At 48.0% G+C, this 14163-nt stretch overlaps 1 protein-coding gene across 1 annotated transcript in view; it reads right to left on the bottom strand.

The window, feature by feature from the left end:
- Positions 1-2343: 2343 nt before the first annotated feature.
- Positions 2344-14163, bottom strand: part of LOC144817768 (putative N-acetyltransferase camello) — a 26820-nt gene continuing 15000 nt past the window's right edge. The window contains exon 2 of the mRNA XM_078674569.1: positions 2344-3348. Coding sequence (XP_078530695.1) covers positions 2678-3348 — 671 coding nt within the window. The 3' untranslated portion in view covers positions 2344-2677. The remainder of the gene's footprint in view (positions 3349-14163) is intronic.

Below are 14163 nucleotides of genomic sequence, written 5' to 3'. Positions count from 1 at the left end.
TTGTATTCCTAAATCAGACTACATGACCCAGTGTATAGTAATTGTATAGCTATTCAAACCCTGGAGGCACATCACTAAGGATAGTGTGCTGCATGGCTAAAAACTTTTAAGGTCCCAAAGACGAGACCTAATGGCTATGCCAATGCTTGTTTTCTAAACCTTACCCCTCCCCTTAGGCCCTATGTTGATCACCCACCCATCCCTGCACACTGTTGCTCTCTGATCAGTGTCGATTTGCTCTTCCCCACCCTGATCATCAATTACGAGATTTAACTTACTGCTCTAAGACAGACAGTTGCAATCTTAGGATAATAAATTAACATTTTTAAAATGTCTACTGAGCATCAAATGCATGTGCGCCCATACACATCATCTTGCTATTTTTGCCAACAGAGATTTTTTTCTTTCTTTTTCCTAATGCTGGTTAGTATTGACAAAAAAAATGTAAATGGCCACCATAGCATCATGACGAAAAAGCGCACATGGATAGCGACACATGCTGACATATACAGCATCACGCTAAGTTGGGCCATTTCTTTCTCTTTTCAGCATCAGCAACTAGACTTTCTTTTTGTTCTGATGATGCGACTCAGCATCAGCAAAAAGCACTGACAAAGCTAAAAGATTTAGCTTAAGCCTTTCAAAGGCACAACTTATTTGCGTTGCCAATGCTTGTTCTATTTGTGCAGTCAGAAATGGACTAAAATATTATTCTTATTACTTCTTTTGACTAGGACAGAAAAAGTTAAGGTAACATTTTGTAAAACCTTGAATATTTCCACGTTCCATTTGATTTTGTGTCTATTCTTTGTTGACACACTTTTCACTACTGTAGTGACAAGTATATGTACCTGATAGCCTTTGACATTGAGAAAGGGCTGTTTCATTCCATGCAAAGATCCTTAAACATAAGCAACCAATCCACAGGAATACTTATTCCCAGATAATATTAATCTGATGACAGCTACCCCCCCCCCACAACCTTCTGCCCCCTACCAGGACTTTAGCTACCGTAGCACCATGATACCGGTCTGGTCACAGTGCGCTTTACAAATACACCATACAAATACTTAAACATTTTCCACTGACATTCTCCAAGACACCTGGTCAACAACACGTCATGTGCAAAAAAAAAAAAAGCTGGACTGTTCCACCATGAAGACTGCATTTTATTGCTGGCAGATTCTGATAAACATACTGTGAGCATTACATCATGTCTGGTCAGTATCCTGGTGCTGAGTTCCTACATCAATGGAATACCAAAGAACAATCATAGTGATCACGTAAGATCAAGGCAATGCCGATATTTTGACAGGCCGTCAAGAGCACACACTATTACTTTTCAGTATACTTATCAGACAAGCCAACGTAGACATGCAAATGGAAATGGGTCTTTCATAATGACATCTGTTTTAACAGCATCACACCATCTGGGCTGCACCTATTGCTTTTAGGAATTTCAATTATTCATTCAAATTTCTGTAGGCTGATCTTTCACGCTAAACTTCCTAATGCCTTCTTTCCTCATAATCTTGATGCAATCATCTTTAACCATCAGATCTGCATTGGTTTCTTTGTAACTTCTCTTACAGACTTTGTAGTAAAGATACACCACTAACCCTCAATCTGTTTCTAGCCTTCTGAAGATGTTGCCACTTACAATAAGTCACTACTACCAGATAAGTGTTGAGTAGCGTGGTAACGTAACCTCCCTTTCCTTTTGTTTATAGAGCTACCAATTGATTTACAAACTCCAAAATCACAAAAAAATCAATGCCTGAAATACCCATGTCTGTTTCCTGACTTATATGGCTTCTTTCCCTCTTCAGTACTCTGTCCATTGACTTAAGTGCAGTCCATGCAATGCTTGCGGCTATTCAAACATACAAATTTCACCTTATTTCCCCCCATTTCCCTTTGGATTATCAGTGTACGACTGATCTTGCTCACGTTCTCAATTCACCCCCTAAAATCGCTAATGAATAGACCAAATGAGATTGGATCAAGGACTTATCCATGTGAATCCCCGCTTGTAGAAGTAGCTGAAAGAGAATTCCAATAAACAATCTATTAGCTAGTTCTTCTCCTGTTTAGCTAACTAACTTGCATCCCATACAAGTTCGGGTTTTGCAAGGTTCTTCGTTTTGAGCCGCAGGATACAAAGAAGTGGATTCATGATTCAAGATTTGGTATAATTACAATTAGAATCACACACCATTCCACCTACAGCTACTAATGTCAAAGGCATGGTGTCGTTTCAGTTTAGGTGGTGAGATGCAGCGCACAAATGATATATGCACGCTGGATGTTCTTTGATGAAATAAATGAGAAGCTAGAATCTGATTTGCATGAACAAAATTCATCTAAAACTTTATTTCTCATCTAGGCGTAGTCAACTACTTACAAGTGCTAGTAATGGTATATATCAATCTTTTTATTACCCTATCGATTGAAGACAAAACAACTCTTTACATAGTGCACAAGAGGACATACCAGTTAGGATCCATTTACCACAAGGTTTATGAACTTGAAGTCAGAACAATGTGGGGCTTGTGACATAAAATGTGTTATGACTACTCCATGAATTGAATCAGATCTTCACCTGGAATGAGTGCCACCTGGCTAGGATATTGAGAACACAGTTACTGGTACAGTTTGCTGTCCACCATATTGCCCATTAGTTTTTCGACACAATGTCATATCTATACTTGGAAATTGTAAAGTTGACAAGTTTTCCATAAAGTGGGGGGATATCATCATCCAAATATTTTTTGAACCCCACACTCTCATACATCTTCTTTGCTTCATACTGCACCATTAATGTGTTCAACACCACACATCTGAAGTTGAGCTGTCGGGCAAAGTCTAGGACGGTCCTGGATAGAGCCTTGGCAATCCCAAAGCCACGAAAGTCTGCTCTCACCGACATCCGCTTCAGCTGTAGTTCAGCCTCTTCGCCTTCTGCAGGCTTGGCTGCCACAATACCTATGATGCGGTCTTCAACTTCTGCAACCCAGAAACAAGCGTTCTTATTCTGCATGTATGTCCTTTGTATATCCAGCAAGTCTCCTGTTAAGCACTTATCAATGTAGAGAGACCAAATGTAGCCGACCAGTTGCCTTCCTGCCGCTAGCAGTAGCGTGATTGCCAGAATAGGGAGGAGGAGGGACCTGGAGCTCAGCAGAAGGACGATGAATAAGCATGTGAGCACAAAAATCACCCAGAGCTGCTTCAGCACATGTAGAAACACTGAAGGGATATATTCATTCATCCCGGAGGCAAACATGGTCCGTACAGCTTCATAGTCACTGTCGTCATACTTTCTGATCTTGTAATTCAACATTGTGCCTGGAAAAAAACAAAACAGCAATATAAGCAACCCTTATAAGGTTCACCATTGTGCAAAGGACCAGTTAAGTGGGAACTCAGTTTGATTCACCTGACCCTCTACAATCAGTAAATTTGCTAGCGGTTGGAGAGAGGGACCCCTTACGGGCAAAATACGTTCGTTTCATCCTAAAAATATTCTAAAACTTGCATGATTTTAGGAATGGCATTGGTATTGTGCAAGGCCATTCTTAATATTGAAATGGGGCACTTACATAGAGCAATATAGAAAACATGTCTCTGGGTAATGTTCTATTTGAGTGTGCTGGGCAGGCTTGCATACTGTTAATGAGGGATGTCAGCATTCTGTTTGAATACACCTCTTTTTAACGTTTGCTTTTTTCCCCCGCAGGGAATTACAACGCGGACATTACAACGACCGCGTTGTAACCACACATACCATTACCCCGCAAGTCGTAACAACAGCATGCAGAAGGGGGCGTTGGATGTTGGAATAGGATAAATTACTATTCCAACTCCAGAATGTGCAACAGTAGGGAAGGTGTTGGATTTTAAATCCAACACCTTCTGCCCCCTCCGCAAGTCATTAATCCGACTTGCGGAGTAATGGTATGCGTGGTTACAACACAGTTGTTTTAACAACTGCGTTGTATTTTCCTGCGGGGAAGAGTTTTTGTGGTAAACGATGTTTACCTTCGGCTTAACAGGGTACATGTGCAACGACGTAGGAGGCGTACGCTTGGGAACTGCCTCTGCATTAAATACCCAACCAGTGTAGATTTCTCCTGCCTCTGGACACTTCAACAAGTGTTCTCGGTACCATTGCCAAAGCATTACAGGTAATTTACACTTCCTGAACCATATCTTTTTGCATGGTCATATGCAGCAAGCTATCATAATACAGCTCTGAATATAATAGAGCCCATTGTACTGGTGCGTTTAATTCTGGATGAGTTAGACAAATTATCTTTTTTAAGTTGGACAGTTGGAGGAACAAATTGCGTACAGCCTCCTATTCTGTAGCTGCTTAGAGTGTATACTCCTAAGATTATCTTTAGCTTTTTCACCTTATTAATAGGTTGGATTAACTACGTCGAAAGAGACAGGAGATTGTGTAGTAATGTAAAGTGTTTAATATGATGCTGAGTGCACAGTAAAACAATTTCCGTTTTGGCATTGTTTAACTAGCCTGTTTCCAGCATGTGATGTCCCTGAAACATGCTTCAAACTTTTACAATTCTTCCTCCGAGTCACCCTCTCCTAACAAGATTTCGGTGCTGTGACCATCATTTTAGAATTTATTAGAAATGCAGTTTCATTACTGAATACTAGTACAAAGTCGGTAAACATACTTGTTAAACCAATATGGGGAAACCATATCAGACCCCATTGTTGAGCCTCTAGAAGGATACATTAAATCCCCCATAGTTACTGAGTGTTAGACCTGGCATCTTTGGCGTGGTTTCCCCTATCTTTTTGCCTCTACCTCCTGTATTTTTGATGCTGTGCTGGATTTCGTTTTTGCTGGTTTAGATGCTTTGGACACTCTGCCACTGCTGATTAGTGCCAGAGTGTAAGTGCTCCCTATGTACACTGTTATTCTGATTGGATATACATGTTTGGCATGTTTGTATCACCATGAAGTCCCTAGTAAAGTGCACTGGGTGTGCCAGGGCTGGTGATGACAAATGCTACTAGTGGGCATGCAGCACTGATTGTGCCACCCACATGAGTAGCCCTAAAATGGTGTCTCAGGCCTGCCACTGCAGTGCCCGCGTGCAGTTTAGAACTGCCATGTCCTCCTGGTCAGTGTCCCCACTGACCAGGCCTAACCCTTCCCTTTTCGTGCACATCAGTCACCCCTATGGAAGGCCCAAGGTACCCCCCTGGGCAGGGTGCAGTGTATGTGAAAGGTAGAGCATGTACTGGTGCAGGTAACATGCTCTGGTAGTGAATTACAGCCATTTTCGTTGTTCACTATTGTAAGGCTATCTTGCTCCATAGATTAACATGGGGGATGCTGGCTACAGTGGTTAACAGCATTTCTTCCCATAGGAACAAGATAGGACATAAGTATCTAGTATCCCTGAACTCAGAATTTAATAAACACATCTTTTAGGAAAGGTTGTTTTTAAATCCTGTGTTTGAGAACAGCACTTTTAGAAAGTTGCTGTTCTCTTGTCTGACCCTTCTGTGTGCCTGGGCCTGTTTGTGTATTGACTGTCTGGTTTGTGAGTGACAGGGGCTGGGGAATTCCCCAGCAGGATGGATGAGTCAGCACTAGGCTGAATGACTTGAGTAGTGGGAGGAGTTAGCACCTGGGCTGAATAGGGCTGTGCCTGCCTTCCACAATGCTGGCTCCACCCCCCTGCTGGGCGGCTGAGGACCCTGCCCCTCACTCTGAAAGGAAGCCAGAAGCCAGCAAAACAAAGTACTCAGGAAACACCCAGAACTGGTTCAGACCGGGCTCAGGGCCCACATGCACAGAGAGAACAAAGACTTTAGGGGTATAAGTACAGGACCCCTGACAACAGAAAATTAGATGATCCTGGAATCAAGAAAGAACCTCTGCCAAGGAGAAAGCTGAAACTGAAGAAGGAAGATTGTCCAGCTGTTGCTCTGCTGGACTGACCTGTTGCTTTGCTGCCAAGGAGAGGGGAAGGACTTTGCTGTGTGCTGTGTCCCCTGTCTTGAAGGAATCTCCAAGGGCCTGAGAAGAGCTGGCTCCGTTTTGAAGTCCCAGGAACAAAAGGACCTCACCCCCAGCTTCCCTGAACTCTGCTGAGAGAGTTCTGTCCCTCCTAGAGTGCTTGATCCAGTTGTGGGGCGTCTGGAGGTTGGACCTGAGCTGGGAAGCTTGAAACTAAAGCTTGAGAGACTTTTGCAACTGAAAAGTGTCGCATCGCTCGCTTGCGGTTCAAAAAGGGGGTGGTGATGGACAGAGTGTCTGAATTAAGCAGAACACCCCTTATCAGTCCAAAGATAAGGGCTTGATCCATCACCGTTTTTTAGCTCACTACACCATCCCAGTTCAGAACCTGGCTATATGCAAATTAGTCTGACCCTGGCCCAGTGCATCATGGGAACAGGGCAGACCAAACTACCAAGCCAATTCTTCACTGGAAAGGAAACAAGCTTCCGGGGACCGGTTTCTGGCATTACAGCCGTCTTCGGCCCGGCTTGCTTGAATCCTGATGGTGCAGTGAGCAAGGGACTCACATCTGAGCATACCCTTCCACACTTGTGGTGGCCAAAACGATTCAAAAAGGGGGTGGTGATGGACAGAGTGTCTGAATTAAGCAGAACACCCCTAGCCAGTCCAAAGATCAGGGCTTGATCCATCACCGTTTTTTAGCTCACTACACCATCCCAGTTCAGAACCTGGCTATATGCAAATTAGTCTCACCCTGGCCCAGTGCATCATGGGAACAGGGCAGACCAAACTACCAAGCCAATTCTTCACTGGAAAGGAAACAAGCTTCCGGGGACCGGTTTCTGGCATTACAGCCGTCTTCAGCCCGGCTTGCTTGAATCCTGATGGTGCAGTGAGCAAGGGACTCACATCTGAGCATACCCTTCCACACTTTTGGTGGCCAAAATGATTCAAAAAGGGGGTGGTGATGGACAAAGTGTCTGAATTAAGCAGAACACCCCTACCCAGTCCAAAGATCAGGGCTTGATCCATCACCGTTTTTTAGCTCACTACACCATCCCAGTTCAGAACCTGGCTATATGCAAATTAGTCTGACCATGGCCCAGTGCATCATGGGAACAGGGCAGACCAAACTACCAAGCTAATTCTTCACTGGAAAGGAAACAAGCTACCGGGGACCGGTTTCTGGCATCCCCGACAGTGCGAGAAGTTTCCCGCCGCTACGAAGGTCGAGATCGTCGCAGCGCCTGACGTCGCTGCCAGAGCCGTCACATCCTTAGTTTGCGGGACGCACCAGACCGGTGCGGGAAATTGAACATCGCTGCGAGTGTCGTCGCAGAGCCTGTCGTCGCTGGGTGAGATCGCCGCACCGCTTGCTTGCGGACCGCATCACGTCGCTGCGAGCATCGTCGCAGAATCATCGCTTCGAGGAGCTGCGAGAGAGAGGATCACCGCTGGACCGCGCATCGTCGCCCTGGAGATCGTCACAGCCCCTTCGAGATCGTCGCATCGTGCCTTTGCGAGAACAAATTTCCTACGGAACCTACGCACCGGAATGCATACAAGTGGCCTTCCTCCCCATACAGACCGGATTCGTCGCAACACGCCCGCTGCTGCAGCGGGGCTGTCGCATCGCCTCCCCAGGGTCTCAGGAGCAACGCATCACTTGTTTTCCACCGCACCAGCTTCTGCTTTTGGAACTTTGTTGCAACTAAAGGTACTGTGAGTAAACGTGACGCAACTGTGAACTTTTCACGCATCTGTGGTTTATTTTACCGCAACTTGAAGAACTTTAACGCAACCTTAAGAACTCGTTTTGAAACCATATTCTTGAACTGTGTATGTTGGATTTTTATCGTTTTGGTCTTGTGTAGTTTAGATTAAAAATACCTTTATTTTTCTAAACTGTTGTGGAGTCAGTTTGGGGTGTTTTCACTGTGTTACTGTGAGTGTTGGTACAAATACTTTACGCATTGCCTCTGGTTAGCCTAGACTGCTCGTGCCAAGCTACCTAGAGGGTGAGCAGGGGTTATCTCAGAGGGTTATCTCCTTGCCCTGACTAGAAGCAAGGGTCCCTATTTGGACAGTGGTACCTACCTCTGCCAACTAGAGACCCCCAGTTCTAACATTGGTGGTCAGGCGGTGGGATTTGAACTTGTATTTGTACTTGACCCACAGTAACTGGTGTACATCACTAGTGAGTGCAGACCACTACGCCACCGCATACTACTGGTTTTTGATTTTTTCTATTTTTGAGTAACTCTTCTAAAGCATCATGTCTGCGAAAGGAAAGGAACTCAGTGAAGGGGCAGGAGTAGAGATGGAGTTTGCCATTGGAGATTTGTATTCATACAAAGTTGAGCAACTTAGGAAATTCTGCCTTGAGTTTGAGTGCCCCATAAAAAGCGCCTACAGAAAGGAGGAGCTGCAGAAAATCTTGAAGGCCCATTGGGAGGCTCAAGAGGGAAATGATGCTGTGGATGTGGAAAACAGTTTTCAAGCCACAGAATTGCCAGTGGGCAGAGTAGGCTCAGGAGCTGGCAGCAACCATTCCAGCAGGGGCCTCTCCCCAGAAGAGTTACAAGAAAATCAAAGAGTGAGAGAATATGAATGGGAAGTTCTAAAAATGAAAATGAAGCAATTGGAAATGGATAAAGAGAGAGAAAAGGTGGCGGAGGAGAGCAAAAGTGCCCGCGCCTTGGAGGAGAAGAAATTGCTTTTGGCTCATGAGTTGAGCATGAGAGAACTGGAACTTAAAGCCAAGGAGGTGGATGCCAGTTCTAATGGTGGCAGCGCGCAGCCAGTGCATGGGGGTAAAGTATATATTCCCAAAGACCTGGTACAGAATTACCATAGTGAGGATATTTATGCCTGGTTCACTTCGTATGAAATTGCATTGAAGATGAATGGTGTGCCTGATCAGCATTGGGGGGCGGGCCTGTGGAAACATTTTGAGGCTTCTGGGAGGAGTGCTCTAGAGCCCTTAGAGATGGCAGGTGCCATGACCTACCCCAATATGAAGGAGGCCTTATACCTCAGGTACGGCCTTACTCCAGAGCAGTATAGACTGCAGTTTAGAAACTCCAAGAAGAAAGAGTCTGAGACTTGGATGGAGTGTGTGAATTTGTACTCGCGTGCACTGGAAGGTTGGATGAAGGGCAGTAAAGTAACTGATTTTAAGGGGTTGTTGCATTTAATCAGTTGGGAGCACTTGAGTAGTCTTTGTGTTCCAGAGCTGCGCCAGCATCTTTTAGACAGCAAGCTGACAGACCCCATTGAGCTTGCTAAGGAGGCGGACCGCTGGACCAGTACCAGGGTCCACAGAGGAATTGTGGGTACCACAGCCAAAGGTGGGCAGGGTCCCCAGCAGAAGAGTGGGGGGGACAAGGGTAACCAAAAGGAGTTCTCACAAGGGCCCCAAAATAGTTCCCAGGGAAAAGAATCCCAAATCCCCAAGCCTAAACAGCCATGGCCCTCTAAGGGCAGGCGGGACAATAAAGACAACAGGGGTCCACCTACCTGCTTTCACTGCAACGAGGTGGGCCACATAGCTCCAAAATGTCCCAAGAAGAAGCCCGCACCCACTGGTGCTCCCGCCCCAGCATTAGCTAGTGTAGCTTTGGGAGGGGATTTGGTTTCTAGTGGTTGGGGGGAGCTAGCAGTCATGACCCTTGTCTCTCTAGGAGACCAAGAGATGGTCCAGGAAACCTTACTGCCCTCTAACACTAAGAAATATAGCCAGAAGGTGACCATCAATGGGAGGGAGATTGAGGCTCTGAGAGACACAGGAGCCAGCGTGACATCTGTGAGGTGTCAGTGGGTGTCTGAGGAGCAGGTCGTCCCTGGTGTACTCCGCCCTGTAGTGGCAGCTGACAGCTCAGTGCGCTACTGCAAGCTGGCGCGGGTTCCCTTTGAATGGGGGGGGAGTCTCTGGTCTTTTGGAGGTAGTTGTCAGTGATGCCTTGCCTGTAGACTGTCTGTTAGGCAACGAGCTGGAGAGTTCTCCATGGAAAGGATGTGGAGCACAGAACTCATTTGGAGATGTTGGGTCTGCCTGCGTGGATCTGCGTGACCACGCGTGCTATGGTAGCCAGTAAGGGTGATTCAGCAGAACTGGAGCCTGAAACAGTGGCCCAGAGACCTGCCAGGAGAGGAAGAGGCAGAGGGCGCGGGAAACCAGCCCCAGCCGTTCCCACGGTCCAGGAAGGAGCAGAACCTGAGGGGGATGCCCTGGAACCTACAGGGGAACAGGTGGCCGAACTGGGGGACCTGCCTGAGCTGACCCATTGGCAGCAGGAAGGTGGTCCCTCCAGGGAGGAGTTCTGCCATGCGCAGAAGGAATGCCCTTCCCTCGAGGGTCTGCGGCAACAGGCTGTAGATCAGGCAGCAGGTGGAGCAGCCAGAGATCACTTTATCTACTGGGAAGATGACTTGTTGTATAGTGAGCCTAAGTTTGCTGAGCCCGGTGCAGCCCGTGTGCTGGTGGTACCCGAGCGCTTCAGAAACTTCCTAATGGGTCTGGCTCATGACGTGCCTCTTGCAGGACATCTGGGGCAAGACAAGACCCTAAACCGGCTTGTCACCCACTTTCACTGGCCCCAGATGAGAAAGCATGTTGGTTCCTTTTGCAGATCTTGCCAAACCTGTCAAGCCAGTGGCAAGACTGGAACGAAGCTGAAGGCCCCCCTTCAGCCCTTCCCAGTGGTGAGCACCCCTTTCGAGCAGGTGGGCATAGACATCGTAGGGCCCCTGGACCCCAAGACAGCATTAGGCAACAGGTTCATCCTGGTCTTGGTGGACCATGCCACTCGGTACCCGTAAGCAGTCCCTCTCAGGACAATCACAGCACCCGTGGTGGGCCGTGCATTGATGGGGATCTTTTCCCGTGTGGGGTTCCCCAGAGAGGTGGTCTCCGACCGGGGTACCAACTTCTTCTCTAAGTACATGAAGTCTCTGTGGGAGGAGTGTGGGGTAACTTATAAGTTCACCACTCCTTACCATCCTCAAGGAAATGGGTTGGTTGAAAGATTCAACCGGACCCTGAAAGGTATGATTATGGGCCTAGCGGAGCCCATGAGACGTAAGTGGGACGTCTTGTTACCATGCCTGTTGTTTGCCTACAGGGAGGTGCCTCAGAAGTCCTTAGGGTTCAGTCCCTTTGAACTCCTGTATTGCCACCCTGTCAGAGGACCTCTCTCACTGGTGAAGGAGGGTTGGGAAAAGTCCCGTGGGAAAACCCCCCAGGATGTGTTCAGCTATGTGCTGGCCATCCGCAACCAGACACAACGCTTCAGGAAGCTCGCTCAGGCGAACCTGGAAGCAAGCCAGGAAGAAATGAAAAGATGGTACGACCAGAATACCACTCTGGTCGAATTTCAACCTGGGCAGGAAGTGTGGGTGATGGCGCCAGTGGAGCCTTGTGCGCTCCAAGACAAGTGGACTGGGCCATATGAGGTGGTGGAAAGGAAGAGTGAGGTAACCTACCTGGTTAACCTGAAGACTCCCAGGCAGCCCCTGAGAGTCTTGCATGTGAACCGCCTCAAACCACACTTTAAGAGGTCTAAAGTAACCATGCTCATGGCTACAGATGCAGGAATGGAAGAGGATAGTGATCCTCTCCCTGACCTCCTGGCAGTTAAGGAGCAAGATGGGCCAGTGGATGGTGTGGTCCTCTCACCCACCCTGACCCCAGAACAGCAGAGTGACTGTCGCCAAGTGTTGGGTCAGTTCGCCTCCCTATTCTCCCTGACCCCAGGAGTCACCAACTGGTGCGTCCATGATGTGGACACTGGAGACAGTCTGCCTGTGAAACAGAAATTTTACAGGGTAGCTGACAAGGTCAGGGCCAGCATCAAGGAAGAGGTTTCCAAGATGTTGGCGCTAGGGGTGATTGAGCCCTCCAGCAGCCCCTGGGCTAGCCCAGTGGTCTTGGTGCCCAAGAAAGCTGCTACCCCCGGTGGCCCTCCAGAACTCCGGTTTTGCGTGGACTACCGCGGGCTCAATGCGGTCACGAAGACTGACGTACACCCCATCCCCAGAGCTGATGAGCTTGTGGATCGGTTGGGAGCTGCCCAGTACCTCAGTACATTTGATTTGACCTCGGGGTACTGGCAGATTGCCTTAACTGATGGGGCCAAAGAGAGGTCAGCATTTTCAACGCCAGAGGGGCACTTCCAGTTCCGTGTCATGCCCTTTGGGTTGAAGAATGCCCCTGCCACATTCCAGAGACTGGTTAACCAGGTACTGACCGGGCTGGAGGAATTCAGCGCCGCATACCTGGATGACATTGCTGTGTTCAGCTCCACGTGGGAGGAACACCTGCAACACCTCTGCGAAGTGCTGAAGGCTCTGCAAAGGGCAGGCCTCACTATCAAGGCCAGCAAGTGCCAGATAGGGCAGGGATTGATTGATTGTGGGTTTCTAAAGCGCTAGAATCGACTCCCGAAGGAGTATCTCTACGCTGTAGACCGCTGGGGAACCCGTCCTGGCTTTCCCTGTGAGATGGTCCCTACTGGGTATCTCCAAGGTGAAATTAGGCATCCCCGGCGTATGTGGGGGGCCGTTGTGGAGATGACGCAAGCTAATGCCCAGAGTTGCCGAGTGTGATCCCTAGTTAGAGTAGGCACCGAGGCGAGAATTATCGAGTCCGTTGACCCTGGTCCAAGACCCTGCCGCGTCGGGAATTGAACCCTGGTCCCGGGCCGTTCTCTGCTCCCGGGTCTGCTGCCTCTAACCAGTGAGCCACACCACTCCACACAGATCTGTGGTGTATTTGGGACACCAGGTGGGGAGCGGCCAGGTGGCGCCCCTACAGGCAAAGATTGATACCATTCTGGCTTGGGAACCCCCCAAGACCCAGACAGAGGAAACGGCCTTTTTAGGGCTCACTGGGTATTACAGACGGTTTGTCAAGGGATATGGCACCATTGTCGCCCCCTTGACAGAACTCACTTCCAAGAAGTTGCCCAAAAGCGTTGACTGGACTGACGCCTGCCAAACTGCTTTTGATGCCCTGAAAACTGCAATGTGCACAGCACCGGTGCTCAAGGCACCCGACTTTTCCAGTGAGTTCATAGTACAGACAGACGCTTCAGAGCATGGTGTGGGAGCAGTACTCTCACAAGTCACTGAGGAGAACGGAGACCAGCCGGTAGCTTTTATTAGTCGGAGGCTACTCCCCAGGGAACAGAAGTGGAGTGCGATTGAGAGAGAAGCATTTGCTGTGGTCTGGGCTCTGAAAAAGTTGAGGCCCTACCTGTTTGGGACTCACTTCCGTGTTCAGACCGACCACAGGCCCCTCAGATGGTTAATGCAGATGAGGGGTGAGAATCCAAAGCTGTTGAGGTGGTCCATCTCCCTACAGGGAATGGACTTTACGGTGGAACACCGCCCTGGTACAGAACACGCCAACGCTGATGGTCTGTCCAGGTTTTTCCGCCTTAGTGAAGAGAACTCCCAAGAGGGTGGGTAGTTCTCCCCACTTTCAGCTGGAGGGGACACGTGTTAGACCTGGCATCTTTGGCGTGGTTTCCCCCTATCTTTTTGCCTCTACCTCCTGTATTTTTGATGCTGTGCTGGATTTCGGAAACATGCTTCAAACTTTTACAATTCTTCCTCCGAGTCACCCTCTCCTAACAAGATTTCGGTGCTGTGACCATCATTTTAGAATTTATTAGAAATGCAGTTTCATTAGTGAATACTAGTACAAAGTCGGTAAACATACTTGTTAAACCAATATGGGGAAACCATATCAGACCCCATTGTTGAGCCTCTAGAAGGATACATTAAATCCCCCATAGTTACTGAGTGTTAGACCTGGCATCTTTGGCGTGGTTTCCCCTATCTTTTTGCCTCTACCTCCTGTATTTTTGATGCTGTGCTGGATTTCGTTTTTGCTGGTTTAGATGCTTTGGACACTCTGCCACTGCTGATCAGTGCCAGAGTGTAAGTGCTCCCTATGTAAACTGTTATTCTGATTGGATATACATGTTTGGCATGTTTGTATCACCATGAAGTCCCTAGTAAAGTGCACCGGGTGTGCCAGGGCTGGTGATGACAAATGCTACTAGTGGGCATGCAGCACTGATTGTGCCACCCACATGAGTAGCCCTAAAATGGTGTCTCAGGCCTGCCACTGCAGTGCCCGCGTGCAGTTTAGAACT

This window comes from Lissotriton helveticus, chromosome 2_1 (genome assembly GCF_964261635.1).
Source record: "Lissotriton helveticus chromosome 2_1, aLisHel1.1, whole genome shotgun sequence".
Classification (NCBI taxonomy): Eukaryota; Metazoa; Chordata; class Amphibia; order Caudata; family Salamandridae; genus Lissotriton; species Lissotriton helveticus.
The sequence above is the reverse complement of the archived record's forward strand: the minus strand, read 5'-3'. Positions and strand labels throughout refer to the sequence as shown.